This window comes from Ambystoma mexicanum, chromosome 6p, assembly GCF_040938575.1.
Source record: "Ambystoma mexicanum isolate Mex_15411 chromosome 6p, UKY_AmexF1_1, whole genome shotgun sequence".
Lineage (NCBI taxonomy): Eukaryota > Metazoa > Chordata > Amphibia > Caudata > Ambystomatidae > Ambystoma > Ambystoma mexicanum.
The window spans coordinates 459427444-459455331 of record NC_090935.1 but is presented as its reverse complement, the minus strand read 5'-3'; the positions used below and the strand labels follow the sequence as shown (position 1 = coordinate 459455331).

Sequence of the window (27888 nt, the reverse complement as noted above, 5' to 3'; positions counted from 1 at the left end):
GATTTGCTGCATAGCAACCCTCCGGATGGCTCAGTTGAGGGAGTGCATCTCTTTCCAGATCTGACTCCAGAGCAGCAGAGGGCATGCAGGGCTTTGCTCCAGCAGTATGTGCTTCTGTTCTCGATGACACCAGGCTTCACTCCATGGTGCAGGCACGAAATTGACACTGGTGACAGAGTACCTATCGAAAGCAGATGCTACAGGATGTCAGACACTGTGAAGAACCACGTCCAGGCTGAGGTCGCCAAGATGTTGGATCTGGGGGTTATTGAATCCTTAACCAGTCCCTGGTCCAGTTCAGTGGCCATGGCCGCAAGGAAAGTTTCCAGGCAGGTATCAAGGATTGGTGGTTCTGTGTGGACTACAGAGGGGTCAATGCTGTCACCAAAACTGACACGTACCCATTGCCTAGGGCTGATGAGCTTGTGGACACCATAGGTGCTGCCCAATTTGTGAGCACCTTTGACCTTACTTTAGGCTATTGGCAAATAGATCTGATTGACCATGCCAAGGAAAAGACGGCGTTCTCAACACCGGAGGGACTCTACCAGTTAAGGGTCATGCCTTTTGGGTTGAAGAATACCCCTGCCACCTTCCAGAGATTGGTCAATCGTGCACTCAATGGACTGGAGGCCTTTTGTTTGGCTTACTTAGATGACATTGTTGTCTACATTTCCACCTGGGAAGAGCATTTGACTCATCTGGATAAGGTGTTGCCGGCCTTGAAAAGGGCTAACCTCATTACCAAGGCAATCAAGTGCCAGATAGCTCAGGGGAAAGTCACTTATCTTGGTCATGAGGTAGGAGGGGGTTCAAATCCAACCTCTCCCCAGTAAGGTACATGATGTACACGACTGGGAGACTCTCACTACTCAAACCAGGTGAGAGCTTTTTTGGGCCTCACTGGGTATTATCGCAACTTCATGGCGGAGTATGGAACCATAGCTGCCTCTCTGACAGCTCTGACTTCGCCCTAGCAACCAAGGAAGGTTAATTGTACTGAAGACTGTCAAGGGGCCGTTGTTGGCTTGAAAGAAAGTCTGTGTAGGGCACCTGTGTTGTGTGCGCCTGATTGCAGCAAACCCTTTATCGTCCAGACTGATACCTGTGACACCGGAATTTGAGTTGTCTTGTCCCAGTTAGATGACAAAGGGAGAGAACATCTAATCATATTCATCAGTAGACAACTCAAGAGTAGAGAACCTAGGTGGGCTACTGCTGAAAAGGAATGTTTCGGTATAGTTTGGAGCCTTAGGTGTTTTATGTCCTACCTTACAAACAGACCATAAGCCCCTAAAGTGGCTTATGCAGATGAAGGGTGAAAACCGGAAACTGCTCAGGTGGTCCATTAGCCTGCAAGGGCTAGACTACACCATCGAGCATAGACCAGGGAATGCAGATGGCCTATCCAGAAGGTATGTTGACCGTCTGGATGAGGGTGCCAATCACATGGGAGATTCGACGCCTTAACCTCAGTCTGGGGGGGCCACTGTGATGCTGGAAATGCATTGGAGGGACAGGGCCTCCATATCCTTGTCCTTCATTGCTTTATTGTGTATGTTCTGTCTTGTTTTCCGCACAGGAGTTCATGTTGGACTCCTGGCGGTGCGCTCTTCCTCTTTTTGGTTGTGGTAAACAGACCCTTGGGATATCCATATGGCACCCATATGTAGGGGTACAACCCTGTACTCCTAGTGTATGTCTTTGGGCACATGTGTGTGGCCCACAGAGCAGGATATGGGCTGGTGGCAGCTCCATGCTGAATATGACAGGTGCTCTGAGTATCCTGCATTTTGGGATACTCAGGCACTGCCATTGGAATCAGTTGATTCTTGATAGGCAACAAGATGACCCCTGTGGCCTCTTGCTTTCTATTGCCTGTTACCCTGTATTCCTGATGTCCCGAGAAGCCCTGACTATGTCCCTTCCCCCGATTGGCTGTTGAGTGGAAGTTCCATATATGGCTGGAGCCTTCACAATGACTGTATGTTGTGGGTACGCACGTGTGGTGGAACCTGGGTGAATGGAGTGTGTGACAAATACGCATTTCATGTTATGGGTGTCTGGTATCTGGTGGTTGACACAATGACTGAGACAGCCATGCCCAAAACTGGTATGAATGCAGGGTGGAGTGCTGAATGGCAGAGTGCTTGTCCAATCCACATTCCGTGTTGTGACTATCTGGGTGGAGAAAAATGGCCTGAATGTGCTTTGAGCCTGATTGGCTGCCTGACTGCCTGAATGCCCTTCTGAATGATTGGTTGCCTGAGTCTGTCACAGCAGAGTGAATGGGTGATCAACAGTAAATCTGGGGGCCTCTCACTGCTAGAATTTGTTCAGAAGCTGAAGTTGATGCTTGATGCTTGACCTTGAAGCCCGCTGCAAGAAGAAGAATTGCTGCTGCTGTCCTTCGCTAATATGAAAGCTGTGTGACTGTCAAGGAACTGATCCAAGAGAGGACCTGCTTTGGAGACCTCTTCCCGAGCTACGAGGGACCATTGTGCACCAGCTGATCTTTGCCAAAGCTCCCTGGACGCCAGACCCTCGAAAGGCTGCCGACCAGAGACGGGGATCACCGCAGAATCATGAAGTGAAGCGCCCGGACATTGAAGTCCATCACCGTCGACGACCGCTGTCGCCGACCGGATCTACAGAGCTCCTTTGCCTAAGAACATTAATATGAGGACCCCCTTGCTCATCCTCGTCGACCGCTTTCATCCTGCCCGGAGAAAGTCAAGGGCACCGACGACTGAGGAGAATCTGCCAGTGGGTTTCCCGCCACCTGAAGACCGCAGAGACGCTGACGACTCGACGCCCTTGCTGGGCCAAAGGTCTTCATTAACTCTTTTGTGGCAACAAACTTGCCATCGAGGAGCACTGCATACCTCAGCTTGCAGGACGTTTTCGTCCGGTTGTCAACGAGCACCGCAAGAACCGAAGCTGCTGCAGCAACAACAGTGTTCACCCTTTTCTTCACCGACTCTGGCCGACCCGTGGCTCATGCCTTAAAGGGAGTGTACTCAAGAAGGGCCCATCAACGACTCACCGAAGAACTCTACGAAACCAGGTACTTTGGGGTCGTGGAACCTTTTAGAAGGACTCAAGACTATATTGAGCATAATTAGACTGGGCTTGTCAATACGCTTTATTTACCGGTTCCCCAGGTGGGTGGATCCGCACACAGACTGTGTCTAGTAGGTAGGGACACAGTATCCTGCCATTGCTTGATTTAACTTGCTTTCTTTCTGTTTCTATCATTGATTGCTCGTATAATCTGATTCGTATGCCATTGTGAACTGTTAGCAGTTGATGCATTTCAAAGGAATCGATAGTTAAGAGTGGTACCACTTAGACCTGTATATATTTGGCATTATAGTTTGCCAGAGTACAAAGTGTGTTATTGTGATTGTGTACATAACGTGAACCTTATTTATATAAAGACTGTGTTTTCAATAACATAGTGTGTGGACATTCCTTTGTGGGTGCTTGGGGACTACACTGTACTTAAGAACCTGCCTGCATCACCTACTGAGAGCTTAAGCCTTGATTGCTCGTCCATAGCTTCCGCATATAGAATCTTGGCTGGGGTGCTCTGTGCCTCTACTCTGCCATATAGAGAGCAGGAATACAGGGAAGGGGGTGCATGAGCATTATCACTTGGAATAATGACTTCTCCCTACGACAATAAGTATATATTTAATTCTTATCTGACTTTTAGTGGCAAGCAGGTACATAAAATGCTATACTGGAAGAAGTAAACTGGTTTCTCCTATAATTGCTGTACAATTCACCTAAGGATCCAAGTCAAATATAGGTTCAGTGCACAGAGTAGATTTGTGCTGTTATATAGTATGTTCTTTGGTGAAGCGGAGGGAACTGTGTGACAACTTCTGTAAAACGCATTTCCCTGTCAGAGTATCTCTGATGGTGCAATTTTATGTGAGTGTTTCCTGGTGTTTTAAGTGGGATGGGAAATCGAGGGGGGCCTAACATGGAGTGTGGCCTGGGTGGTGGGTATGGCCTAACGGGTGGTTGCCAACTTAAAGACCTCCAGCCAAACTTTACAATCAAAGCTTTCAAAATGTTCATAACATGTTTTAGTACCTACTGGAAAATACCATGCTTGAGTGATATTTCTTAGTGTTCCTATTTAGTTTGCCTTCAAACCATGCATGTGAACATAATCCATTCCATTCGGGAGACACAATTCCAATCCAGGATTTAATTTTTAATTCTGGGACTTGACATCCTGCATTTTACCATTATAAACCCAGGACTACTTGTCCCAGAATGCACAGTAAAAACCCAGGACTGGACTACCGTGTTCTGAATACAATGGATAATGTTGGCAGGTATGTTTAAACATTCAAAGTTGCGTGATATGCCATGTACAGTACCATTTTCTAGTCCTAGTTTTTCCTTTGCATTCTAGTCCTATATTCCAAATTATAAATCCTGATCTACAAACTCCAGAGAGCACAAAAAAAGGACTAGCTATCATCTGTTGAATGACATGTGATATGCATTAAGTACCAGAGCACTGAAAGTTTTTTTTTTGTAAATTTAATTTTATTGATTTTGAAATAACATGGAAAGATACAAATAAGGCGGGGGGGGGGTTGCCCTCAGCACCTGTTTCTAACACAGGATCTTTCAACTGTTCTTCCGCCAGCCACCCGTCAAACCACCTCATCCCTCCAACCATCATTGTACACGAGAGGTCTAGCCTATATCACGCAGCTCTAACTTAGAGAGGTCGGGATCACTAAGGTAGAATTCCATGCGTGTCTTGAGTTCCCTCCTGCCTTGGCCGGGACCGAGCGAAACCAAGCAAGCTAGTTGCACATCCCATTTCTCAACCCAAAACTATTACAGAATTGCTGCCATTCCCCCTCAATGTCTGCACTTCCACCATGAATAGCTGCAGTGATCCTTTCCATATGGTAAATATCCTTAGCTGTGTCAAACCACTCCTTCAAGCTCAGGAATTCGCTTCTCTTCCAATGTCTTGCGAGGCATGCCTTAGCAGCTAGCAGCAGAAAGTGGGTCATATGCGGTAGGGAGTGCCATTGTCCCTCTTGTTTGTCCAAGCCAAAAAGCACTAACATAGGGTCCAACTCCCCTTCTCTTCCTCCCACATTTTTTATCCATCCCTGGACCTCGGCCCAATATACCTGGACTTTTGGTCATCTCCACCACATGTGCTATAAGTCAGCTGTGTCTCCACATCCATGCCAACACAGGGGGCTCACTGTAGGAAACATCTTGGACAGCCGTACCAATTTGTATTGCCACCGATGCAATAATTTACCACCATGAAGTTTATACTGACAAGCTATTGATGTTTTGAATGCCTCTTACACATAAACTGCCAAAGGTGTACGTTCAAGTCCAAGCCTAGGTCCTTTTCCCATCTCTGCCCGAGTCCTTCCACTGCATCCTCCCGCGTTTCTAGCAGTGCTCTATAGAGTAATGAGATGAGACCCTTCATCTCTGTGTCTAGCTAGCACCTTCTCTATAGGCGTGAGGTCTCTTTGGATCTGGTCTCTCCAGTGTTCAGCTGTAAAGAACCCTTTAAACCAGAGCTAGAGGAGCACTGGCAGACTTCTGATACCAAGACTGGCCTCCAACTCCTGCAGCCCTATGAACCTCTCTTGCACCCATAGTTGCACAATCCTAGATAGTCCAGCCTCATACCACTTCTGGTATCTCTCTGGTTCCGGAATTCCGTCCCGTGTGGTGGGGGGAGGCGGGGGGGGCAATTGTGACTCTTCTGGGAGGGCCATGTGCTAATTCCTCATCCTCCCATGCCCTTACCCCAAACCTCCTAGTAAACCCCAAGAAATGGGTGTTCTCTGAGAGCACTCAGAGTTTTAAGAGATTTCCTGCTCTGTAGACCAGCAATATTTCCACTGATCCCCAGTTCATTATCACTGCAACCCTTTGGTTTCTAAGAAACGGAAGCATGATAACATTATATTACTGCAGCTATGTGACCACAAAAGTCACAAGAGTGTTATTGTAGCAATCGCCCTTGCTTCCCTCACATCTCGGTGAGGGTGCAGGGCTATTGCCTGCCCTGTACGCCCCCCTAAGCGGGGGTGATTTCTATATTGATATTCACACCCTGGGGTTCTTCTTTTTTTCTAAATGTCCACCATAGCAAACATTTTGTCAACATGGTAACGCTCTATGTTAGTCTGATTTTTCCTTTAATGAATGGGCACGCCATTGCGCACACCAATCCACCAAGCCAAGATCCTTTTTTCCCTTCACACACACTTTTAGCTCCCTGCCGAACAAGCTGCACTCAGATCTTTAACCAGGTCATCAGGGCCCGCAATGCTCAATATGGCCCTGGGACCAGTCAACAAAGGTTAATTTAAGATGTGTATGATAACATAATCTTTTTAAGTGGATAGTTTGATGAACCTAGCATTCATTTTGAGACCAACATTTTTCCGGGAAGTTCTTAATAGAACAAGGATTAATCTTGGTAGTGGGTTCACTAGCTAGGAATTCATACATTTCTCTTAAGGTTTGTAAAAGGATAATGGGTATCCATGATGTGAGAGTAGAAATGGATTATACCAATAAACACATTAAATGCATTTTAAGCATATTTTCTTTTTTACATAACGCTGCTTTACATTTCTAATTTCTTTTCCTTACTTGTCTCTGAAGCAGAATAACATAACATTATAGACAACCCAACATGTATCTTGAAATGAAGCAGGGACGAAAGATGTGCTGGTGTGAGGAAATGTAGTGATAATAGTATAATTATGGTGGATATGTATTTTGCAATTGAGAAATATGAATATTTGCATATTTGAGAACTCCGGAAGTATGTCATGATACATCCATTGGATGCACAGTGGGAAGGTTAAATAAGCTTCAAAGTGCATTGAAGCTTAATCAAAAGGTCTCGAGTATTCAATGTTATATGCACACGTTTAGTATTTTGGAAAGTGGATTTAACTGTCAAAGAAATCCTGCACATGTCAGAAAACATGTGCCAATATAGTATCATGACATCCAGAGCATGTTCTTTATTTACTTTTAATTTCCAGGGTTTGCCGCTCTGATGATTTTAAAGTTTTGTGTTCTCTGGATTACAACATTGTGTTGCTTTAAACAGTGTTGCCTAGATGTATTGCATTCATGTATTTCACTTAATTCTCGAACAGTTTATAATCATCAGGACAATTTGGGGATTTGATCAAGCACAACAAATAACTGTAAAATCTTGACACATTTAATCCACTCATGCATAAGTATTTCAGAAAGCATTCAGCGGTATTAGGTACCTTTTGTCCCTTTTTAAATACTGGATAGGCAACTTGACAGTTTACAGATTCCAAGGCTTTCCCAACTTGGCAGAGCACCTCAGTTCCATCAGCCTGCAGAGAAAAACACATCAGTTCTCGTGACCTAGATTAAAGGCAAGGTGCATTCACAGTTATGTAAACATATTTCTGGTACGTTGTAATGTACGTTTTTGTATTTTTATTTTTTGTATTTTATTTGTATTTATAGTGCTTTATGCCAAAGCGCTGTACAGTAAAACTGGTACATCAAGAGTCAGTATGGGAAAAAAAAACAAAGTCATCATGAGGAAAGAAAGTGTTCTTTAAGACGGGATTGAAACAAAATAAAGAGTGCAAAGAGCCAGTGGGAGCGTATTCCTATGGAGTGGGGCTAAGAGAGTAAAGTAACGGAAGCAGGCATGGGCACAGGGGTGTCGAGGGACGGGAAGAAGAAATTGAGAGAACGAGATGCAGAATAGAAGGAGAGCAGCGAAGTGAGATAGTGAGGTGAAAGGCTATCGAGAGATTTAAGAACCAGACATAGAAAGTTAAACTTAAGCCATGTACGGAAAGAGAGTCAGTGGAGGGAGGAATGGGCAGGGGAAATATAGTTGCGATCAGACAAGGAAAATAGGAGATGGATAGAGAGGGTCGAGAGAGAAATAAGAGAAAATAAGAAGTTTGGTAGAATTGAAGGTAAGGAGCGGGCGTGTTAAAGAGGTGGGCTCTACAGGAGTGAGACAGAGGAAATGTGAAAAGAAAGGAAAGAGAAGAGTCAAAGTGGATGCCAAGATTGTGAGCAGTAGAAGAGATAGGTAGGTGAGAGAGAGGGAAAGAAATAAAAGCTGGGGGCAGAGGAGGCAGGAATGAATAGAGCCTCCGTTTTTAAGGAAATAAGTACCAAGTAGTGTTTGGCTATCCAAGATTGAATGGCCAACCAACAGTTTTGGAGGGTAGCATGGCTCTGAGAGGAGAAGGAAGAGAAAGATAGATTGATCAACAGTATCAAAGGCTGCTGATAGATCGAAGAGAATTAGAAGGGAAGAATGTTTCATATGACGTCCCAAATGAAGGGAATTACAAACAGAAAGTAAAGCAGTCTCTGTGGAGTGATCATTGTGGAAAAAAGATTGAAATTAGGGAAGTATTGACTTAGAGGAAATGAAGGATGAGATCTGATAGTATACTGCACGTTCAAGGAGCTTAGAGAGATAGGGAAGGAGGGAATTAGGGCGGAAACTAGAAGGAAGAGGATGGTTCAGGAGGGTTTTATATGGATGGGAAGAAAAGTGGTGAATCCACAAAACAGTTCTTGGACAGGGCTGCAAGAAAGGAAAGAAGAGGATATACTTTAAGAATAAGAGCAGATGGAACAGATCAAGAGGAGCCGGAGTCAGGTGTGCCTTGGTCAGCTTGGCAACTGTGTCATAGTCAGAGAGGGGTGTGAAAGTGTATATAGAAAACCAAAGGTTAAGGCAGTGCAGTGAAAGAACAGAAAGAGGACGACATAATTGTATGGAGAAGAGTGACCTTAGAAGCAGAGTACTAGGCCAAATCGTGAGCAGAGAGAGAAGAACAAGGATCAGGATCCAGAGAAGGCAGGAGAAAATACAAGACTGTGTTTGGAAAAGGCACAGGGGGAGTGAAGAGTAGAAATTGAGTAGATTAGAATAAAAGACAATAGCAGTGTCAAAAGCAGATTGAAGAGAAGATAAGAGAGAATAGCAGAGTCTGAGTCTGCCAAAGTCCTGAGCCAATGACGTTGGATTACACCACTGGAAAGTTGGGGAGTAAGCCAAGGTTGGCGAGGGCTTCCGTGTAGGACAGAACGAAGTAGCTGGGAATAGGGAGTCAAGAGACATGGATGGAGAGGAACAAATTGAGGAGTTCGCAGACTCAGCAGGGAGACAGGCAAAGTCTGGTAAGGAGAGCAAGGAAGAAGTTCATATGGAAATGAACAGAAAACAATCAAAGGCATGCATATTGCACCAGAGGGAGTACTTTGTAGAGGAGGGGTTGAGTAGAGAGAAGAAGGAATAATAGAAAAAGAGAAGACACTGATTGGAGAAAAAATAGTATGAGCAGCAACAGAGGTAATAGAAACGGGGATGAAGACATTTGGTTGAGAAAAGAACCAGTGATATGAGGGGGGTGGAGAAAACAGATGACAATTGATAGGAGTCGAGAATATAGATGAGTGGAACGGAAGAATGAGTTGAAGAGAGGTGAAGATTAAAGTCTCCGTAATGTATTAGAGGACATCTAGAGGTAAAAGAACAGAGAGAAGTGAGACAAGATCCTCACACAAGGCGAATATTCACTAAAATGTATCAATGGTCATTGGCCTAGCAAGAATCGGCGCAAATGACTAAATTAACACATAGTTACTGTGCTTGCTTTGTTATTTCATATACAATCATGAAATGCACAATACTGTAACTTGATAAAAGGTATGTGCTGTGTGAGTATGTATGTTCACATTTTTGGTGATAACATGCTGTTGTTGCAATATGCAATATGTGGTAGCCCCTGAGGGAACATTGGGGAAGCAGGACCCTGGCCAGCCACTTGGCTTGTAGAGTAACAGCACATTGTTTGTCATCACCTGCTCCACATATAGCATGTTGTATGAAGTGATTCACTTAGAGATCTGTCCGGAAGGATAACTCACAACCTAAGTACTTACTTCTGACAAGAGGCCCGCCTGGGTATTGCAAGTTTGCATGCCGACTCAGCCCATCATGTTTGACATTTTTGGAATGAGTACCATCAAATCGGGGACTATACTATAGGTCTTAAAAGCAGAGGGAAGGGTATGGACTGAAGGGCTAAATAAATGAAAACCTACACTGTGCGGTATACATACCACAGTTGGGAACTGAGAGTCTGGAACACCCAAAACCCCTCAGCAAGACTGAAGTAGCCTTTGTGAATAAGGAAGTGGTGTGGGGGCAAGTTTGAGAAAAGGTGCTACGCTTTTAAGTGTGAATTTAAATCTAGTTTTAAAAATCATTTTATGTGACACACTATTGCATACAGAACTGTGACGATGGAAGAACAATACAGACACATCGGGAGGTGGGCATTGATGCTGAAAAAGAGGAAGCGAAATAGTGATCACTCCCACTACACCGCTCTTAAAGGGATATCAGGTCTGCAGCAAAGAATACATTTTGCGAGTCCCAGTGTTCACACCTCATAGTAGGCCTGCCAAGCACAGAAAACATCACACCCGCCATCTCCACTGGCATCACGTCAAGTATAGTGTGAATTCAAAGCACTCTTCCATTTTCAAAAAGAACTGCATAACAATGCATCTCACTAACTAGCTAAACAGATGCTACCCTAAAACCGGACCAGAAGCATAAGGCCAGCCTCCCAAATAAAAATATCACACCGAATGATGAAATACAAACACTTTAGGCAGATCCCTTCAGCGTCAAATCTATCCCCCTTTGCGCACCCCCTCCCCTTGGCCTTTCACCCTGAGCCTGATTTCAGGAAGTACTCCAGTGCCTTAAATCAAACGACTTCCTCCAAAGCATTGGCCCTTGATAGAAACTGTTTCTTAGTGCTGCCGTTACTCATCTGTTGTTTCCTTAATCCCCTATTGCTGTGTGAGTGCTCCGAAACTAACAATAGGAAGTGTGATTGCTGCGTAATAAACCATAAACTGACATTATTTTGCTGATTTATTATTTATTTATTTATTTATTTATCACATTTATATAGCGCACAGGCAGCCCAGGGGCATTGTGGCACTGTTACTTGTAAGGAGACTTAGTTACAATGGTACAGGTTGTGCCTTGGGTTACAGTGAGGCGGTGACCTGTGATCAGCTATCGGTGGTATTATACATGATATTCATATGGTGTTGGTTAGGTGAATAGGGTAGTTTTCATGGCTTTACGAAAAGCAGTCAGTGAGGGTTCAGAGCGCAGGGAGGTAGGAAGGGTGTTCCAGTGTACTCAGAATCATTATAATTTTGTAGTTTTTCCTTTGATTCTTTTTTCTTCCATAGACTCATTGTTAGATTTTCACTGGAGCATCTCAGGGATGCTTCAGGTGTTTCTACACATTCTGGATCATGACATTTGTGTTATTGTGTATGTAATTTGTTTCTGATATCCACGGCATTGACACGTAATGAACGTTGTTTGGCTTATTTTCCCATACTTTTGTACCCACACTTTAATTAATATGTGCAAAGATCTGGGTGCGTTTTGGGATTAAGCAGATCTCTTGTCCTTCAGTTTCCATCAATATTACTGCTGTTGTGGGATTTCAACCTTTTACCACTTATTGAATTCTTCCTCCATCTATGTTGCATTGTTTTATGTTTCTGTCGTTTTATGCTCCTTTTCCTTCATTCATGTCTTCTTCCAGAGCCACAGTTATCTATAATTCGGTTCTGGATCCCCAAAGTCATATACATTTTGGTGAATGGTCCCTTATAACATCTACATAACTCGTCTGAGTGTATGTTAAGTCCTCCTATGGAATACACTCTGTTCAAATGGGCTGTTCCTACTTGTTATCCTTTTTTAAACCTTCTCAATCTCTTCTTGCAGGACCTTCAGTGATATTAATTTTTAACAGTTATTTTGGAAGTTTTTAAGCTGGACACTCTATAGGGAAACTATACTGGGACCTTTAAAGTGTTGATAGGGTTCATTGTGTTAGCTATGTGCGTAAGGCCAACAGGTGCGTGTGATGACCGATGATCAGCAATACGTTTATAAACATTCATAAAGAATCTGAATACTTTCTCACTCTAGGAAGTGTTCGCCAGATAGGTTAACATTCTGAGAAACCTATCCAACTTTCTGGTGATTACCTAAAAGGTGCTTCATATGATATGATATGATAGGTTATTTATAACACACTTAATACCCAGAGGTTTCTAAGGGGATCGAACCTGTGTTGCTCTGTGTCACCTTGCTTCCAAGGCGAGCATGTTGCCCCTGAGCTATCCTCCCAAGGCGTGGAATTTCCATGAATATGTCACTGAACAAAGGTGTTACGTTACAACAAGACTATACTGCGACCACTATGTGCACCAATGTCCTGAATCCATATTATATCCCATTCAGAGTACACACTCACCATAAAGGGACCAGCACCAATTCATCTGCCTTTCTGAACCTTGGCACACAGGATGGTTATCCCCACTCAATTAACCCTGTCATTGCATCAGCCTGTTTGCACCTGAGGTAGTGCGTCTAGCCAATCAGGTGGCCAGGAACGTGGTGAGGATCTGCCAATGACTGCCCGCATTCTCCCGGTGCCTTGAACATCTTTGACACCATTGTCTATTTCAGACACTACAATCCCACCAAAGCCTGTCAGTCCTCTCCCTCACCCGGCCCTAGGTCCCATGTTATTTTGCAATGGCCATCCCTTCCCTCCCGACCTGACTGCTCTTATCTGCTCTACCAGACGCCCACTTGTTCCTAACCACACATGCTCCCTCAGTGACATCCCCACCATGGCAATAGAAAAGGGCCTTACTTCCTTTTCTATTTTCTTGGCGAAGCTCGCGTGTGCTTATTTAGTGAGAGATTGGACATGTGCAATATGTGCATAGACCATCTACCATTGAAGAAAAAATACACTTAAACTATTCAAATCACAGAGGCAGCCTGGGGCTGAAAAATAGTAATCACGCCCTCGTTCAGGTGCATTCTGTGACAGTAATGACCCTTAGCACTTGCAGAGGCTGCGACCAGTACTGCACACCCCCGAATGTTGGGGTGATCACTATATTGTACTTTACATTATTATATTATTTTGAAGTAAACATATAATTTCAAATGAAAATGATATACAGAGAATACATTATTGAAAGTGACAGGGTGCCTTGACATGTTTTAATGGCGGAATAGGTGAGAAAGATATGGTGGTGAAAGAGTTATATAAATAGCCAGAGACGAGAGGCAGGGACTGTGGCATAAACATGAATAAAAGTACCTCTCCCAACTGGGCCACAGCCCATAGCACAGGCTGCTGAAGCTTTTGTTCATTCTTGCTTCGGAGCTTCTCCATATAAATATATACAAATATATGTGACGAAGAAACTAGCCGTGGCGAAACATGTCATTTTTAACTGCCACCTCCCTTTGCTACCGATGAAGCTGTACAAAACCCATATCATGGATGCTGGTGTTTGTCAAACTGGAGGATTGTCTGTTGTAATTGCCGTTGGATAAGAGACTGACTGGGAGTGCGACTCATCTTTCCTCATGTGTACACCCTGGATTAAGTAGAATATATATATATATATATATATATATATATATATATATATATATGGTTACCAGTCATTTGGTCGACAACCAAATGGTCGAATGACCATTTGGTCGACACCAAATGGTCGAAATCCAAATGGTCGAATGATTTTTTTTTTTTTTACTTTTTTTTTGGGGGGGGGTTCTCCCCAACCCCCCTTTTTATATATATATATTGTTTTTAACCAAACAAAACAAAAATATATATATCTAAATAAAAAAAAAATTTTGACAATTTTTTTTTCGACCATTTGGTTTCGACCAAATGGTCATTCGATCTTTTTTTTTCGACCAAATGAGCGGACACCTATATATATATATATATATATATATATATATATATATATATATATATATATATATGATAGTTTATTTATATAGCACCTATACACAATGTGTTTCAAGGTGCTTCAAGGCAAGGGAGGGAACATTGGAAATGACATTCTTACAGGCCATGAACGGTAAGGATGTGAAATTAACTATCGTACTCGGCCTGACGACATTTCAGATAGTGCAAGAGCTAAGACATAGATAAGGAAGGGAGGAGGAGAGTGGGAAGGAAATGGAAACAGACAGGTGACTTTCATACTAGGCCTGATGACATTTCTGGTAGAGCCGGAGAAAACAAAAGGTGAGGGAGAGGGGTGGAGAAAGAGAGGGGAGGAACAAAACAAGCGACTATTGTGCTAGGCCTGACGACATTTCAGATAGTGCTGGAGGGGGTGGGGGGAAGCAAGTAAGGGGATGGTGTAGGCGACAGATGAGGTTGCTCTCATACTAGGTTCAGGGACAATTATGATGGGCTAAGTGCATAGAAGAAAGTAAGGGGATGAGGGGAGGAGATAGGAAAGGGGAGAGGATGAGAGAACAGAGAGTAAGCAGTCAAAAAGAGTGGAGAAGCAAGAGAGGAGAATGATAACAATTGCACAAGTCAGTAGTAACACATAATGTTGCAAGGCTGGATACACAATGAAGAAGGAACAGCATGATTCAGGGCCACCATGAGAAAGGGTGACGCACTGTGAATCAACGAAGTCCATAGAAGTCAAATCCAGCACTGGCCACAAGACGGCGATGGTGAAACCAGAATGTATCAGGACAGACTCCTGCAGAAGTAGGCTGGAGGGGGGATGTGGGGGAGCAGGGTAGACAAATCAAGCAAAACAGGCAACACATTTGTGCGGGAAGGGGGGGCACAAGGTATCATCACGGGGGGACCAGAGGGGTGGGGATGGCCTGTGGGGACAGAGGGAGTAAACACATGTTGCTGAATGCTTTCCTGCTGCTTGAGCTAGCAGGGGGTTGGGCCCTGGGTCCTCATGGTCCAAACTGGTCCAAACAGGAATTGCTCTTTTCTTCATCGGCCCTTCAGTTCGGATGCACGGCGAGAGATGCCCTTGATCTAAGAGTTAAGAGCAGGAACGAAGAGGCAGGGCTAAGAAGGTGGCCGGAGCGTAGGCTAAGTGACCAAGATCCACTTGCACCTGCTCCCCATCTGCAAAGGAAAAGAGGCTGGACGGCTCCTTAATTAGGGGAAAAGAGCAGCAACCAGGAAGGCACCAGTTGGGCGGGGCTTGCTAAGTGGGGAAAAAGAGCGGCAACCAGGAAGGCACAAGTTGGGTGGGGCTTAGGCCAGGTGACAAAGATCCACTTGCACCTGCTCCCCATCTGCAAAGGAAGAGAGGCTGGAGGGCTCCTTAAGTAGGGAAAAAGAGTGGCAACCAGGAAGGCACCAGGTGGGCGAGGCTTGCTAAGTGGGGAAAAAGAGCGGCAACGAAGAAGGTACCAGGTGGACAGGGCTTAGGCCAGGTGACCAAGATCCACTTGCACCTGCTCCCCAAGGAAAAGAGGCTGGAGGGCTCTTTAAGTAGGGAAAAGAGCGGCAACCAGGAAGGCACCAAGTGGGCGGGGCTAGCTAAGTGGGGAAAAAGAGCGGCAACAAGGAAGGCACCAGGTGGGCAGGGCTTAGGGCAGGTGACCAAGATCCACTTGCACCTGCTCCCCATCTGTAAAGGAAAAGGGGCTGGCGGGCTCCTTAAGTAGGAAAAACGAGTGGCATCCAGGAAGGCCTCAGGTACATTATGTGTGTATATATATATATATATATATATATATATATATATATATGCTTTATAGGTCAGCGAAAGCCAGCTTGAAGTTAAGGTGAGTCGGACTCACATATGATCCTCTTAAAATTCGATTGTTAATAACTTTTGATTCAAATAATCTGATTAGGTACTCACAAGCCCCCACAGACTGCCCAATTTTGTAAAGGTTTGTGTTACGAAGACGCTCTGGACACAGGTAAGTCTTCGTATTAAGTATTTATTAAGATAACAGGAGTGAAAGACCCCCCCACAACACTGAGGACCCCTCTACTCCAACAAGAGGCTTCAACTGACAAACTGTAGAACTTTGAGAACAACATAAACACATACAGGTTCTGTGACATCATCAGAACCTGAAGCAAAGAATCTGATCCAATAACATTCCATGGCATGGCTTCCCATGCTACAGTGTTCCTTAGTAATCAACATCATAACAATTTGTTACAAAATACAAATGTATTAAGAAGACAAAAAATGTTTTTTTCAAAGTTGCAGCCTATTTCCCATTCATTTAACCATAGATAAACAAGGTCAATTTTTGTCAAAGTGCACAGCCCAAACCGCTGAATGGGTTTAGACCATGTCCGAAACAACTTGGGCACAAAGCATTCAAAAGCCTGCTGTATGTGGCTTGGTATTCTGTGCAGTAGATATTTAAATATTTGACAGAGAATGGGGTGCCTACCTCGCAAAAGTGGATAGCTTTTATCTGAGGGATTTACCACAAACTGGGTGGTTTTAGAACTGAAACAGCCACCGTCTTGTTTTTCTCTCGATGTGATAGATAGCCGAGGTTATGGGAAAATGAAATGTAGGAAAAGTAAAAAAAGATTCAAATGCCATCATGTTAGAGGTGGGGAGGAGGGTGGCTTGAAATCACCAAGTGAAATGTTGGGCTTGGAGTGAGTCTAGGGACGGAGTTTGCAACACAAATTTTTCTGTAGCCTCAGCTATAGCCATCATCTCAAAGCAAACTGCATCACAGAAACAGCGTGTGTTGTGGAAGGAAAGGGAGAGGGCAGGGGAGGCTAGTGGGAGGAGCTGGCACAGGTGAGGGGAGCCAAGAAAGCATTTATTTCCAGCCACTCAACCCGATAAGCACGGCTATGAAGAACTATGGATAGTTGCATCTGGGGTGAAAAATCACTGGCCATGGCCAGTGACTCAAAAGCCATCCAGGTCTCCCATCCATGCAGTAAACAGGACAAACCATGCTTAGCTCCAAAGTGAGGAAGGAGCCAGTCTTCTCAGGCTTAGCAGAAGTTACAAGACCACATGGCTTGAGGGGACTGTTAAAAGTAAAAAAAGAAAGTCCAAATTAACGCAGACCTAAAATGGAACCTAGCCCTATATTTTACCAATGTTAACGTAGCCATAGTAAAACATTCCAGAAACTCCATTTAACAAAACATTTCCTCTGCAGAGTTCTTAATCTCATAAACAAAATCTAAAAAGTAATTTTCTATGCTTAACAAATACCACAGCAAACTAATTCTGGAAGCTCAAATTAAAAGGGCATTTCTACCACACAAAAAAGTTGTTTATGTTATTTTAAAAAGAATAAAAGTGAATGGTTTCACAGAAGCAACACAGTACAATATTTCAATGAAGAGGCTTATAAACAAGAACAAATAAACTCAATTGTCATAGACAATAATGGGTGAGGCTATGGTAAGTGGTAGGAGACACCGTTATGGCACATTATGGCTAAAGAAACCCTTATAAAAAACATCCCCAACAAACTTTCAACCAAATTTTCATTTGTCCAAACAAACCGTCCAGTGCACAAATGGACGTGCAGCTCAATGTGTAATGTGCTCCAACAATCCTTCAAATATTTAGGGTAATTCCCCAATCACTATGTGAAACTAAAAGACACAAGAAAATCAAAACTTGGACTACTGCCCAGGAAGCATCCACACTGGACTGCGAGGACATTCATTCGCCTTAATTTTAGCAACTGCTTGCAAAAGCACCTTCCATCACATTAAGGGGGTAATTAATAGAATTCAGCACAGAAGCAGCGCACGCAGCTGGCGCAGAGAGGGATCGTGCGCCAGTCTGTGCCAGCCGTGTGCGCTAAACAGCATTCTGGCACACCGTGTATTCATGGATTTCCCATGCCATTTTCATCTGTGGCGCAGTGAACATCCTGCAGCGCCAGTTACGCCCCCAAGAACGCCCCTTGTGCAAGGAAAACCCATGAAAGCCCCAGTACGGTGCAAAGGGCTGTGCTAACCCTGGGCCCGGTTACAGGCCCGCTACACTGTAATCGCTTGAAAAACTATGCGTACCCCGCTCACTGCAGCCAAAACGTGTGAAAATGTACTTGCACACCCCCTTGAATATGGGTACCCCGCTCACGCCAGTGAATCGCGTGTAAAACTCCCTGTGCACCCCTCGGCATATGCATACCTCGCCTATGTCAGCGATATCGCGTGTAAAACTCCTTGCGCACCCCTTGGAATATGCGTACTCTGCTAGCACCCACAAAATCGCGTGTAAAACTCCCCGCTCACCCCTCTGAATTGTGTGGAAAAAGTCCACCCTGTGGTGTGGGCTGCCTGTGGGGCATGCCCAGGGGTGATGAGCTGCCTGCCGAGTATGCCCAGGGGTGATGGGTTGCCTGTGGGCATGGACTGGGGTGATGGGCTACCTGCAGGGCATGCCCAGGGGTGATGGGCTGCCTGCAGGCCATGGGGAGGGTGAATGGCATGGCCAGGGGTGATGGGCTGCCTTCGGGCCATGGGGATGGTGGATGGGCTGCATATGTGTATTCTGGGGGTGCGCTTGGATTTCTCCATTCGATTGGCCTGTCGCGAGCGGGGTATGCATATTCCGGGGGTGCGTGTGGATTTCTACATGAGATTGGCCTGTTACGAGCGGGGTATGTGTATTCTGGGGGTGCACGTGGCTTTCTACACACGATTGGCCTGGCGTGAGCAGGGTACGCTTATTCCAGGGGTGCGCATGGATTTCTACACGTGATTGGCCTGATGCGAGTGGGGTACGCGTATTCCGGGGGTGCGCGGGGATTATTACACGCGATTGGCCTGGCATCTGCCGCATCACCTGTACCTCATAACGGTGTTGATCACACTGCCAGCTGTAATTCCGCATATACTATTAACCAGCACTGCCATTTTCGGCCTGCACAGTGACAACATTTGCATTGTTATCTAATGCTTTTCGCTTTACCTGCTCCTAAACCTAGAAAGGAATCTTAATCTTTACCCTGCGCAGCACGTACTCAGCCTGTAGGAGTAACTACTTGCAACTCGCATATGCCTATCTGCCATGGCCCACAACAGCAAAATCGCATGTAGATTGTATAAAAAACTGTCTTTGTAACTTGACTGCCTGCCTAACATACTGCCTGCGCTAATCTATTCTTGCACAAAATAGCAAAGTCGCATTTAGACTGCCTGTGAAACTGCTTTGGCAACTAGCTACTGCCTACCTATTTTTGCCCTTAGCACCAAAGTTGAATCTAGTTTGTGTGAGAACCTATCCTAGCAACTAGCCACTGCCTACCTATTTTCGCCTATAGTACCAAAACTGCATCTAGATTGTATGATAATTTATTCTATTGTGAGAATTGTTTTAGTAACTAGCAATTGCCAAACCTCTCCTACCTACACTAGCAAAGTCGCACTTAGACTGCCTGTGAATCTGCTTTAGCAACTAACCACTGCCAACTTAACTCTTGCCATAATACCAAAGTTACATGTAGATTGTGTGAAAACTTGCTAAGCAACCAGCTACTGCCAACATATTTCTGTCTATAGTAGCAAAGCCGCATCTAGATCATGTATGAACTTGTGTGAGAATCTGTCTAAGTAACTAGCCACTGCCAACTATCTTTTGCCTATAGTACCAAAGTTGAATCTAGATTGTGTAAGAACCTGCTTTAGTAACTAGCCAACCTCAACCCATTCCAGCCTAAGCAGCAAAGCTACCCTTAGACTGTGCTAACCTATTATACCCGGTAGCTGCCTTCATAGCCTGCCCTGACTGTCATGATCAACCTTGCCTAGCCTTACACAGATTTAGCACTCTAGCCGCCTCTACAAACAAACTATGTTTCTGCCATTACTCTACGCTGTTCTACTCAGAACTATCCTCAACTTGATCACCCTACAAAACCTCAACATGTCCCAGTCTCAGAACCAATTAACACATGCAAGTGCACCTCTTGAGCTTGCCGGCATGTCCACTAAACCTTGTTGCCTCCAACAGAGAAACTTAAACTTCACGCAAGACTCCCGAGAATCTATGATCCCCTAACTAATGCCCACCTCTCCACTAATCGCCCCAGGGTCACCCTGCCTACTACCAATACCCCACCCCATAAAGACAACAACGGCCAAAACCCACTTCAGCTCAACTATCAACTCTTTAGACATCCCACCTCCTCCTCGAACTTCCAACACAAAGAACCGCTGTTATCTGCTACATCCACCTAAACTGGCATAAAAGGCGCATTAATAAATGCCCGCTCCATGGTAGCCCATGCTACAGATGTATCAGACATAATCCAAAATCAAAATAGAGCTCCTGGCCATTACCGAATCCTGGCTCCACCCTGCAGCAGACCCAGCAATTATGCTTTCCACGCCAGACAACTATACTCTTATAAGACTGGACCGTACCACCTCCAGAGGTGGAGGCCTCGCTATAATTGTTAAGAACAACCTAACGCTATGACTCTCCACACCCCATAACACAAATTCCTGTGAATCCCTCATGGCCAAACTTACCATCGCCAACAATCAAACTATCACCATTCATCTGATATACCGTCCACCAGGCCCCTTAGGTTCCTTTAAGGAAGACCTCATGAACCTACTATCTGACAACTTAAAGAATTCTTCACACTGTCTTATCCTAGGAGACTTCAACCTCGGATTTAGTGACCCACTAGATTCAATGCCTAACAGATTAATAACTCCCTCGAGGAACTAGGATTCACCCAAAAGATTACAGAACCTACGCATATCAAAGGAAGGACCCTTGACTGGATCGCTGAACACAACTGCCCAACCACTATCACCTCCATAATGCCTCAGCCTTGGTCCAACCACTACTTGATATCCTTCACCCTAGAAGCCACACCACCCATGAATACTAGCAACATAGCTCCTGCCGCTCTCACCAGAAATAAAATAAATATTACCCCTGAAAATGTTATCCCCCTCATCCTTCCCACACTAAACTCCATCTCAGACCAGACCGACCCAGCTACCATGGTAGAAAGGTACAACAAAGTAATGCTCGCTTCTCTAGATGTAATTTCCCCACTGAAGATCAGAAAGAGCAAACCCCACCAACACTTAAACACATGGTTTACGCCTCATCTGAAAGCTATCAGACAAGAGAAACGTCTACGTGAAAAAATCTGGAGATCAGACCCTTCTGACTTCAACAAAAATAACCTGAATAAACTAGCCACCCTCTATAAAAAAAGAAATTATCTCAGCTAAACAAACATCCTACAACTCCCAAATCTCCCAAGCCAAATCAAATACTAAAGACTTGTTTGCCATCCTTAAAGAGATAGAATTCCCCATTCAAGCACCTGACTCCTGCCTTAAGGATAAGAACTGGTGCATGAGTGTATAAAATGCCTTGGCCAATAAGATAACAACGCTCCAGGTGAAGATTAACAATAAAAAGATACCATTACTGATTCTAAAACTGATATCAATGGTACCACCTCTAAGATTGCCACGAATATCTCACCACTACCGCAATCGACTTTAACTCCTCCCATATCACTGACCCCCAGCTTCCACTTTTGCAAAGTATCTATCAAAGAAGTTGAGAAAGTTATTCTCACCCTCAAACCATCCAACTGTCAAGGCAACCCATGTCCAGCCCAAATTATAAAAGATGCTGCCCGTGAACTTTTCCCCTTCATTACTAAACTCATTAATGCTTCATTCACATCAGGCACCATACCTAGTAACCTGAAACATTCCTGGGTCCTCCCTCTCCTTAAAAAACAAACCCTCGACCCCGCCATCCCAACTAATTACCACCCCATAACCACAGTGCCATTCCTACTAAAAATCTTGGATAAAGTAGCATACTAACAAATTCAGCACCACCTGGAATAAAACCACATCTTAGGCGTTCGTCAGTCTGGCTTCAGACCTCAGCATGGTACTGAGACTGCACTCTTAGACTTCAAGGCACAAATAGACACACTAAGAGATAAAGGTAAGACGGCACTCCTACTACTCCTCGACCTTTCAGCCGCGTTCGATCTGGTGTACCACTCATTACTTTGCAACCACATGGTCTCCGTGGCCTGCTTCTCTCAGGAGGCAGTCGCTTGGATCCAGTCTTTCCTTGATATAGAACAATGCGAGTATTCTCTCCTCTAGCAGCTGCGGACGCCGCGCCTATATCATGCGGTGTACCCCAAGGCTTCTGTGTCTCGCCCACTCTGTACAATATCTTCACAAAGCCCCTTTTCGATGATCTAGATGGTCTAGGTTTCACCTACACAAATTATGCAGATGATACACAGATCCTCATCCCGCTGAAGGGAGATTATGACAAGGACTTGGCCTTTGTGAACAGAGTTTACCTCATCATCCAGGCATGGATGGCCTCTCACAGTCTATGCCTGAATGATGACAAAACAGAACTCCTCATTCTAGGTACTCCCTCCAACATTAAAAAACTGGGTCCTAACTACGCCTTCCACATAATTGACAACAACATCATTACTGTGGCCAAGGTAGTCAAAACTCTTGGCTTCCACATAGATTCCACACTCACCTTTGGTAAACAAATAAACGCAATGGCGTCAGCCACATCCCACACTTGCACAGAGCAGCCAAGCCCTTCCTTTCACCTAACAACTACATCACTTTAGCGAGAGCCCTAATCTTATCCAAATTGGATTATTGCAATACCCGATACATAGGCAGCAACAAATTCATTACATCCAAAATTCAAACTCTTCAAAACAATGCCCCGAGAGCTGTCCTAAGTCTCCCCTAAAATGCCCATATATCTGATCTTCAGAGATCCGTCAATTGGCTCTCTACAAAAGATAAAATCCTCCTTAAAACTGCATCCTTGACACATAAATGCTTTAACCACGCAGCCCCACAACACCTCACAGACAGATTCACTAGACAAACAGCCTCCCGCCCCCTAAGAAAAGCTAACTCTAACCTGCTACTAGTACCTAGATTTAAGCTCACTAAATCGGTGGGAGCAGTTTCCCTGTTAAAGCAGCACAATATTGGAACTCCCTTCCCCCTGCTTTGAGGGAAGATTTACCCTACTTACAATTTAGATCTAGTCCCATTCACTGGCTAAAGGAACATGACGTCTGACCCTACCTGACCTGCATCCTTCATAGGATCTATTGTATATAGGAGACCTCACTGTTTGTGCTATATTTATGTGCCTTATACCTACTCCTGTTACTTACTGTATATACCTACCTGCTTTGCCTATTGTTCTATGCATACAGCATTGTAACCCTAGCAGTTTTTTCCTGTCCACTATGTAACCTGAGCTTAACAACCCTTTTTATGCTTTTGCGCCCGAATACCTCTGGGTCTGGTGCGCAATATAAATAATAAAACAAACAAACAGACAAAACGAGCGGGGTATGCGTATTCCAGGGGTGCGTGTGGATTTCTACACGCGATTGGCCTGGCATGAGCAGGGTACGCGTGGATTTCTACACGTGATTGGCCTGGCGCGAGCGGGTTACCTGTATTCTGCGGGTGCACGGGGAGTATTACACGTGATTGGCCTGGCGCGAACGGGGTATGCGTATTCCGGGGTGCGCAGGGAGTACTACATACGATTTGGCAGTGTGGGCCCTCCCGGCTGTGCCTCTCCCTCCTGCCCCCTCCCCATGCACCGCATGCAGCCCACACCCCAGGGGACCACCCAACACCCATAGACATGCCCCGCAGGCAGCACATCCACCATTCCCATGGCCCGCAGGCAGCCCATCACCCCTTGACATGCCCTGCAGGCAGCCCATCACACCTGCCCATGCCCGCAGGCAGCCCATCACCCAAGACCATGCCCCACAGGCAGTCTACATGGCACCATGCACTTGGGATCCCTGACACATGTCCCCCCACCCCACCCCCATTGACGGCAACCTGCTAGCAGGCCCCGACCCATGTCCCCACCCCACCCCCATTGACGGCAACCTGCCAGCAGGCCCCGACTCATGTCCCCCACCCCACCCCCATTGACGGAAACCTGCCAGCAGGCCCCGACTCATCACCCATTCCATGATAGTCTGAAATGAACCAGCATGCCCATCAATAAGTGTATTACAGAGCCACACAGTGGCAACACATGACTGGCCATGGAGACATGCACAAATGAAATCATAGAAGACCACGCCAAGAATGAAGAATAATGATATGTATTAAAAATTAAAACAAATGCCAGTATGAAAATCACACATGCAAATAAAGTAAAAATGAAAGCAATTTGACAAAGATAGTGAAATCCAATTAAAAATAAAAATCCAAAACATGAAGAAAAAAAAAGTGGTCCATAACCAAAGTCCATAGAAATAAAGGAAAAGATGAAAATAATAAAAAAACATTACTCTATGTGAAAATTTAAAAAAAAGTATGTACAAGTCCGTAATAATGATAACAAAAGTCTGAAGGGTCCAGTATCCCCAAAAAAATGAAACCTACCTAAAACCCTATCTAAAATACAACTGTATACAAAAGGAGGCGCAAACTCTGTGGACTCCAAATAATTATAAAAACCAAGTGAAACCTAATCCTAAATAACTATATACAAAGGTGGTGGGCTAGTCTGACGGCTCACTCATTGATGTCCCGGGCCAGGGCATCATCAAAATCCACTTCAACGGCCCAGAGGCGGGCCTCTTTCCTGGCCCCGAGGTCTCGCAGGGATGCAGCCATGGCCTCCTCCAACTCCCTGCGAGTTGCCTCGAGGTACTCAGCCCGCCCCAAAGCCCGGAGCATGGAGTTCTCCACCCTAACCATGGTGAGCCGTGCCTCCTCTGCCACCGCCGCTCCGTATTTATCTGCTGGGCCAACCGCTGCCACACGGAAGACACTCCCAATCCTGGCTTCTCCTGCCCGCCGGCCGATGCATGCCCCTGGGATGTTGAAGACCCTGAGCCATGATCACTCTCACACTGAGCCTGCTGCTGCCTCCAATGCAACTGCCTCTGGCACCACAACGGAACGGCCTCCAGGCTGATGGTATCCTCTGGTGCTGCTGTGCACGTGCCCTGCTTGATGATGCCTGCACGTCCTCCATCTGCTCAGGGGCAGCTCCACAAGGGGCCCAGGTGATACTTGGGTGGGAAGATGGCACGGAGGACGACTGGCGCATCAGGGGTTCAGTTGAGGAGGGCGTCGCAAGAAGTTCCAACACACTGATGAACCCAGTGCCGACGACCTGTCCTAGTAGGTCGACGTGGCCAAAGAGGGATTGGAAATGACGTGCATTGTCCAGACGAGAACACTGCACGTCATCCTGAATCCCACATTGGTGCAACGCCACCCCAGATAGGACAGGCTCAATCCAGTCACGAAGGCCAGTTGTTGTATGCGCATCCCCTCCCTGAAAACGGCTCTGGACGAAGAAGCCCTTCTAGTGCCGGATGATGCAGTCACAAGATCGGGGACAGGATTACACACAGGCACCTCCGCAGTGGCCTGTGCTGCCTCATGTCCCTGCCACTGGACTGCACCACTAGCACCTGTGGAATCCCCCTCTCCACATGCAGTTGTGCATCATGCTTTGTAACACATACACCATTGATGTGCATCACACATGACTGGACTCACATGCGGCATGTTCATGTCCCTGCACATACACATCCATACATGGGCCTTTCCTGACATATGTCCAAGCTGCACACTCCTGGCACATCTCAACATGCACTGCATCCAATCAGTACGCATGGACACTTACCACTCGACTCCGGATGGGTCTGCCTCTCAAGGACCTGGAGGTGTAGCGCTGGGTGTATGCATTCCGGGACCCTCATCTGGTCGTTGGTAAGGCGGACCCGGCACCCCTCTGCATTCGCTGCTTCCAAGAGGCGCTGGGCCTTCCTGAGGGTCCTGGACCTGAGGTCCTCCTAGCGCTTATGGATGTGTGGTAGATCGCGGGTTGTCACCCCCGCCATCCAGATCCTTCTCCGTCCATTCTTGTCGGCACATGATCTTCCGAAGAGGGCATTATAATGCACCAGGACTTGCTCCACCAGGGTGCCAACCTCTCCTGCTGTGAAGCTGGCAGCCCTCTGCCTCTCTGGCTGGGGGTTGGCAGTGGTCTCTGATGGTGTTTCCCCTGACATGGCAACCCCCGAAGCAGGTGTGGGTGGGCCACTGGGTCCTGGTGCTGGGCTGTGAAGCAATGGAACTGCAGTCGGAAGTCTTCTGCTCCAGCAGGGGTGGTCACAGCAACTGGACCCCTGCAGATAGCTGATGTGCAGGCACCAAATAGCAGGACATGTGGTCAGCAGACAGGCAGGCAGCAGCAGATGGCTGGTGGGAGTTGGCTCAGGGCTCTGGGGGGGCAGGAAATTGGCCTTCTGGGCAGGAGCATGGTCCTCCGTGTGTTGTCGCGTGGCCAGCTTGATATGGAGTCATTTGGCACGTGAAAAAACAGGACGTCAGCGTGTAATTTGAGGAAAGGCCCTTAGCGCGTAAGCGCAAATGTGACGTAACACACGTGCGTGTTACCCTCAGCACGGGTTTAAGGTCCCACGTGGGTTTCCATCGCTCTGTACGTGCTTTTCGTGAAGAGCGGTGCATCTGTTTTCCAGATGTTGGGGTTCACACGCGATTACTTCACAGCGGCTACAGTGTATACTTCTTCTTTTGGCAGGGGTGTTGCCTACGCATTCTTCTTCTACACGCAAGGCAGATGGTGTGTCGCACACGCTATTTTTCCCACTGTGGGTGTCCCTGTTTGTCGCATACCCCTTTTTTTCAGGCATACTAGCCTGCGTGTTGATCACGTACGCATTTTTTTGTGTTCCTGGCTGCCACAGCGTACTGAGTGTCATTTTTTACACGCACATGGGCTACAGGGGTCGCTTATCTCTTTTTCTTGGTTTTTTGGGATGCCTGAGCATTGCTTGACCTGTCATTTTTCCTAAGGGGCCACAGGGAGCCTTGCAGGAGCACAGGGGTACTGTTTGCATCACATACCTTGACCCCCTCACCCAAGTTGCCCAAGACAATTGTTGTGTGCACCTCCCATTGGTACTAGTCATCCGTGCCATGGTTGGGAGGCCACAAAAGATGAGGGGTGCGTCAGTTAGGCGGCCTCCACGTGCCCTTTCTCCTCCCATGCGCAGCACCTGTGCCTGTGGTTGGGGATGTGGGGGCACCACCATGTCCACCGGTATGCCCCACCATGTTGCAACGTTGTGCAGGACACATGCTGCCACTATGATCCTGCACATTACTGGGGGGGCATATAACAGCTGGCCAAAAGAACGGTCAAGGCAGCAAAAAAGTGACTCAGCACTCCGAATGTGCGCTCCACTTTGCCCCGGGTTGGAATATGGGCTGTGTTGTATCTTACCTGGGGTGGTGTGGTGGGGTTCAGTATTGGCGTCATCATGTAGGTGCTCAGAGAGTAGGCACTGTCCCCTGGGGAGTTGATAATGGTTGTCATTAGTTGGGTTTTGCCATTAGTCAGTGTCTGACATGCATGCATGTGCAGAGGCATTTCTACTCACCAATGAGCCATGTGTCGCCATGCCTCCCAGCTTCCATGTCCCGGTTTAGGGGTGACATTATGAATATAAAACGATCATGACTGGACCCGGATAGTTGGCATATACAGAGGTGATGATTTCCTTGGCATCACATACAACCTGCACGTTGATGGAATGCCAGTGCTTGCGGTTTTCGATAGAAGTGCTCAGTTGCCCTAGGAGGACGTAGAGCCACATGGGTGCAATCAATGGCACCTAGCACTTTAGAGACGTGTGCCAGCCCGTAAAAGTCCTGGACCATGGCCTGCCTTTCTGTGGGTGTTCTGGGCATTTATATGTGTCTGCGGACTGAGGGGCGTGCAGTCATGATCGCCAACACCTGGTGTAGGCAGCTTGACTGCGTGGCCTGTGAGACGCCCTCAACTATGGCACTTGTCCGCTGAAATGGCCCAGAGGCCAAGAAA

At 46.1% G+C, this 27888-nt stretch overlaps 1 protein-coding gene across 1 annotated transcript in view; it reads right to left on the bottom strand.

The window, feature by feature from the left end:
• ITGA2 (integrin subunit alpha 2) overlaps positions 1 to 27888 on the bottom strand; it is a 659006-nt gene that overhangs the window by 182377 nt on the left and 448741 nt on the right. Inside the window, exon 21 of the mRNA XM_069627259.1 lies at positions 7311 to 7403. Within this exon, the coding sequence (XP_069483360.1) occupies positions 7311 to 7403 (93 nt within the window). The remainder of the gene's footprint in view (positions 1 to 7310; positions 7404 to 27888) is intronic.